At 69.9% G+C, this 5,822-nt stretch overlaps 1 protein-coding gene across 1 annotated transcript; it reads right to left on the bottom strand.

Moving 5' to 3' along the window:
• Positions 1-244: 244 nt before the first annotated feature.
• On the bottom strand, positions 245-5,566 carry TRAF4 (TNF receptor-associated factor 4). The gene is made up of 7 exons (XM_010573645.1): positions 5,424-5,566; positions 2,727-2,778; positions 2,289-2,393; positions 2,046-2,207; positions 1,565-1,726; positions 1,332-1,487; positions 245-954 (listed from the first exon to the last, which is right to left on the bottom strand). Exons 1-7 carry the CDS (start codon positions 5,564-5,566, stop codon positions 322-324), a joined length of 1,413 nt encoding a protein of 470 aa, XP_010571947.1. The 3' UTR covers positions 245-321.
• Positions 5,567-5,822: the final 256 nt, after the last annotated feature.

The following is a 5,822-nucleotide window of genomic DNA, read 5'->3' as shown; positions in this document are numbered from 1 at the left end:
GGGGTCCCGCGGGGTCCCCAGCGAGGCTGGTAGGGGGCTGCCGGGCGCCCTGGTGAGGGGCTCGAGGGGCCCAGCCCCCCCCCTCCGGCACCTGAGAAGGGGCTGCCCTGGGGGGGCAGCTGGGGCTGCAGCGGGGTCCCAGCCCCGGGAGGGACATGGGGGAGCAGCCCCATCCCAGCCTACCTGAGAGCCGTCGGCTGCGGCCACGGCAGCGTCCTCAAGCCGGGGGCACCGGCTGCGGGCAGGGGCTCAGCACCATCTGGGGCACCCCTAGGTGGGCGCCCGGCTCACGTCCTGTCCCCCCCTGTCGGGCACCGGGGCTCAGGCCAGGATCTTCTGGGGGATCTCCACCGAGGCTTTGATGAAAATGGCGTTGTCCCGCACGTAGTTCCGCTTCTTGATGTCCTCGTGAGAGATGAACTTGGGGTAGCCGAAGCCCAGGGTGCTCTCGTCCAGGGAGCTGCGCGAGGCTCCCGGCTTCTGGAAGTTTTTCCAGTTGGGATCGGGGTGGAAGGTCTCGGTGATGTGCTGGGGCTTGGAGAGCGAAGGGTCGCTCTGGTCCAGCAAGGAGAAGGTGACGCGGTAGGAGAAGGGCCACTCCAGCAGGTTGTCGTACTCGCCCGGCAGCACGCGGATGTAGACGGAGAGGTGGCTGCTCTCCCCGCTCCCGTTGCCGTTGAGGAAAGCCGAGACCTGGAGCTTGTAGCCGTACTTGTGGGTGTAGAAAGGGGGGCTGAAGAACTCGTAGTTGCTGCGGGCTTTGGCCTCCTGCAGCTTGCGGGCATAGTCGGCGATCTTCCAGATGAGGGTCCCGTCGCTGCTCACCGACAGCTCCTCCACGTCCCGCCGCAGCTCCAGGATCTCCTGCCGCTGCCGGCTCACCAGGGCGCACACCATGCCCAGGTGTGCCTTGGTGCTTTCCTCCAGGTGCCGGCCCATGGCCAGCTTGGGGCACTGCGGGGACAGCGGAACCGTCAGCAGAGGGGTGCCGGGGGCACGGGACAGCGTGGGGACACGGGGTGGGACAGGACAGGAGAAGGATGCCTTGGGGATGTCCTTGGAGCATGGCGGTAGTGGAGCAGGATGGCACAGAGATGCTGTGGGGACACAGGGACACCTGGGTGGCAAAGTGACACAGGGGCGAGGCAGGACAAGGATGGGGACACCACGGAGACACGTGGATGGGACAGAGCAGAACAGGGACACCACAGGGGTGGGACAGACGTCAGGGCAGGAGAGGTGTGGGGATGCTGTGGGGCACAGGCACGCCACGGTGGAGATGGCACAAGGATGCCGGGGCGGGATGGGCACAGGGCCAGGGTCACGCTCACCCGGTGCTTGCAGCCAGCTTCCTTGAAGGGGCACAGCAGCATGGCAGTGTTGCAGCTCTCCTTAAGGTGGGTGGGCACGTCCTCCCGGGCGATGCTGGGTGTCCCGCACTGGTTGGGGCAGGGCACAGGGTACCGGGGACACTGGTACTGGTGGTTCTGGGGATAGAGAGTGGCCAGCTGTCAGCCGGGGCCAGCAGCTGGCGGAGCAAGGGTCCCCGTGGGCCCCGTCTCACCTGGATGGTGTCAAAGACGAACTCCTTGGCGCAGTAGGTGCAGGGCTGGGTGCGCTTGGGGCACTCGGCCAGGGTGTGCTGGGACAGCAGGCGCCGCATCATGCGGGCCCCGCACTTGTTCTCGCAGTACACGCTCTCCTGGGGACACGTGCCCTGGTGGCCCTGGGGATGGCGGCAGCATCGTCACCCTCCGGCTGCCCTCACCGGCCAGCCCTGTCAAGGGATGGGGCCGCGCGGTGCCCCCCATGGCCAAGCTGTGCCCCCCCCATAGTGTCTGCCACCCAGGCTCTGTCCCCACACACAGGTTGTGCTGTCCCCCCATAGTGTCATGCACTGTCCCCATGGCCAAGCTGTGTCCCCTATGGTGTCCTCCATCCAGGCCATGCCCCCCATGACACCCCTGCCAGCTGTGTCACCCCCAGTGTCCCCACCATGGCCATGCCCCCCGGCACAGTGACACCCCCCAGCTCCCACCACCCACCTCAAAGGCCTCCCCGGTGAAGTCACTGGCGCAGAACTCGCACTTGACCCGGCGCTTGGGGCAGCCGTGCTGGACGTGCTCGGGCAGGTCACGGCGGCTCAGCTTGGCACTGCACCGGTTGGGGCAGGGGATGACGTTGAAGCCGCAGGTGCCAAGATGGGCCTGGGGAGCACAGGGACGGTGAGGGGGGGGTGGTCGTGGGGCACAGCCTTGCCCCCTCTCCTCCATCCTGCCGAACCCTACCTGGAGGTGCTTGATGAGCCCGCTCCAGCGGCAGCCCTCCTCGCTGTGGATGCAGCGGATGGCCAGGCTCAGCACCTGCGCCTCCAGCTCCGGGTCGGGGTAGATCTGGGGAGGCAGCGCCGGGGCATCAGCATCCTGCACCGGGCTGCGGGGGGCACACGGACCCCCCACCCCAGCCTGGCCGGGAGCCACAGGCACGCTGCCCAGGGCCGGATCCCCCCCACCGGCAAGCGAACAAGCGCCCTTTGTCGGGAGCGGGTTTCCGTTCCCCGGCCCCGCGGCACAAAGGGCTCTTGCTTCCGCACGGGCGCCCGTGCCAGGCTGGCGCGGCTGTGCCAGGCGGGTGCGCGGAGCCCGGGGACGGCGCCTTGGCGAGGGGGCACAGGTGACGGAGACGTCCCCTCGGAGCGGGGTACCACGTCCACATGCCAGGCTCACCTTGGCGTAGTCCAGGGGCAGCTGGTCCTCGGGGCACTTGAAGACGCCTTCGCTGCAAGACACAGAGAGGGGTCAGGCTCGCTTGGGGCTGGGGAACGGCGTGTCACCGGTGACACAGCCACGATGTCCCACGGGGTCCCCGCCATCCCACCCCAGGACGTCGGCGCTGCGCCTGTGCCGCCAAGCGCTCGCCCCGCGCCAAATCTAGCTGCGGCCCTTGGGGAGCCGCAACTCTAATCCTGCTCCATCTGTTTGAGCTGGGAAATGCCCCCGCCAGACAAACACCCTCCCCCCGGGCAGTCATCCCCCACCCGAGCCAGGCGGCCGTGGTCCCTGGGGGCCTGGGCCAGCCGCTACGAGCGTGGCACCATCTGGAGCCCCGACAGCCCCCTCGCCCGCCCCGGCCCCCCAGGGATTAAGGCAGGGGGCCGGCAGCTGGGCAGGAGCGGTGCCGGCGGGGGCCACGAGCACCCACAGCCCCAGGTGCTGGGGTCCAGGGTGGGTGGTGGGGGCAACAGCTGGGCGCCAGATGTGCAGCCCGGATGCGTGGCCCTGGGGCTCCTGTTCCGCAGGAAACGGCCCCACCAGCCACCGCGGCGAACCAGGACAGGGGACAAACAGCCGTCCTGGAGGTGTCCCTATGCCACTGGGGCCCCAGGACCGGGTGCTCCTCCCGAGAGGTGGGAACGACCCTGCTCAGCCCTGACCTGCGGAAGGGCAGCGTGGGGTGGAGGGACAGGGACGGAGGCGAACAGGTAGCCTGGCCTGTGACACAGCTGGCCAGGAGCCACCATCACCCATGACACCGCGCCTGGGGACACACGAAGACGGCACCCTGCGCGCCATCCCTGAGGGGCAGTGGGGCAGGAGGCCATGGGTGCTGCCCACAGGGACACACAGCAGGGACACGCAGGGACCCCGGGGCTCTGGCGTCCCCGAGGTGGCTCTGGACGAGGCCGCCAGGTCGCCTTGTTGGCGCACAGCCCCTGCACGTCTCATCAGTGTGCATCCTTGGCAGGCGCCGGCACGGCCTCAACCGGGGCTGCCAAGCGGATGCGAGACGGCCTGGCAGAGCCAGCAGTGCCGCCTGGCACGTGCTGGCCTGGGATGTCCAGGCACAGTGCGGTGACATCCCCTGCAACCACCATCCCTGTGCTGGGGGGGGGTGACCAAGCGACCCCCAAGAAAACCAGCCCAGCGCTGTGGGGGGCGAGCTCCGTGGGGCACGGCTTCATCCAGCCCTGCCACGTGCCCGGTCTGTTTGCAGCGGGTGTTTCCGTGGGAGTCACCGGGCACCTGCCGATATAAGCTGCTCCCAGCCAGGGCTGGGCACCCAGCCCTTTCCGGGGAGCCCACGGCTGGCATCGCCCCACGGCTGGCATCGCCCTACGACTGGCATCGGCCTGCCGCCTTTCTGGGGGCAACTGGCCCTGCCTGCACCCCGTACACGGTGTCGGGGTGCCGGGGCTGGCGGGGAAGCGGGCCGGCGACCCGAAGCCAGCACCTAATCCCCAACAAAGCCTCCCCCATTCCTCACGCTCGGCCGGGCAGGGAATGTGCTGAGGCAGCGCTCGGGGGGACCGTCCTTGCCTCTGACCTTCGCGGCGTGCCGGGGCGCAGCGAGGTCATGGGGTGGGGGTACCCCCCGGCACCCGTCCCGGCACTGTGGCGGGGCTGTACGGCACCGTGGCGGGGCTGTATGGCTCAGCCCATGAGATCCCCAAACCTGAACCGGTGGAAACAGAGTGGGGGGCTCGGTGGGGGGACCCTCTGCGTCCAGTCACCCCAGTAAAGCCGAAGTGCCCCTGGGGCGGCCGCGGGAGGGGAGCGGAGGTGCTGCCTGGCACCGGCCCCGGTGAACGCCCGGTTTCGTAGAAACCGGCCCGTGGCGGCCGTGCCCGCGGGGGCCCCCGGCCTGGGCAAAGGTCGCTTCGGCCGGGCGAGGCGCAGCCAGAGACGGCAGTGGAAACCAGGGCCCGGGGTGACGCTTTGCACCGCCACATGCCCACGGGGGTGGGGGGGGGGGCACCGACACCCCCTTTTGCTGGTTTACCCTGAGACCCCCGCTCCCCACACCGGGCACGACGGTCAACAAGCGGGCAGCACCGGCCCCCAGCATGTGTCCCCACGGGCAGCCCCCGTGGGCTGCTGGTACGTGGGCTGCCAAACTGCTGGGGGGGGGGTGAGAAAGGACCCCGTCCCCTCGCTCCCAGCGAGTCCCCACGGCCGGGTCGCGCTCACCCGTGGGACTGGACCCCCCCTCAAACCCCCCAGTCGCTTTCTCCGGCGGAGCCGGGGCGGGAAGGAGTTAAGCACAAATCTTTGCAAGGGCTCGAAACTCACCGCTCCGGGCTTCACCCAGCCCTCCTCTTCCTCCTCCTCCTCCTCACCGAGACTGGCCACGGGCCGCTGCACCCCACGGGGCGACTGTCACGGGCTGGGCGCTCCCCGCACCCCACTCCCCGACCCGGGGCACCCCCCACCCCCGGAGCACCCCGAACTCCCCCCGGGGCCGCCGTTTTGGGCGGGGGGGGGAGAAGAAAGCACCCACTGCCCCCCCCAAAGGTGCGAAACCCCGGATCGGTGGGGAGGAGGAGAAGAGGGGGGGGGTGACCGGAACGCTCCGTGGGGAAAAAAAAAGGGGGTGCGCGGCGTGACGTCACGCCGGGGCGGCCGTGACGTCACGGCGAAGCTCACCTGAGAAACTCCTGCAGGCACGTATCGCAGAACCGGTGACCGCAAGTAGAGACGCGGACCGGTTCCCGCATGGGTTTCCCGCAGAGAGGGCACAGCACCCGCCGCCGCGGCCGTTCCAGCAGTTTGTAATCGTAGCCCGGCATCCCGTAGCCCCGCTCGCCTCCTCCACCGCCTTGCTCGCCACCTCCTCCTCCTCCTCCTCCTCCTCCGAGCTCCGCGCCCGGCTCCGCCCGGGGGCCGGACGGGGAAAGGGGGGGGCGGTGGAACCGGCCTGACACCGCCCAGCGCCCCGGGGCTGGGGGCCGGGCACCGCCGCCGCCTCCCCGATCGGGCTCCGCCTCTCAGCACCGGGGCTCGGAGCGGTCCCGGTACCCCGGAGGGAAAAGGGGAAGGCGGGGG

The sequence above is a fragment of the Haliaeetus leucocephalus genome, unplaced genomic scaffold (assembly GCF_000737465.1).
Source record: "Haliaeetus leucocephalus isolate CR32 unplaced genomic scaffold, Haliaeetus_leucocephalus-4.0 Scaffold395, whole genome shotgun sequence".
NCBI classification, from domain to species: Eukaryota; Metazoa; Chordata; class Aves; order Accipitriformes; family Accipitridae; genus Haliaeetus; species Haliaeetus leucocephalus.
Note: the sequence above shows the minus strand (reverse complement) of the source record. Positions and strands in the feature narration are given on the sequence as shown.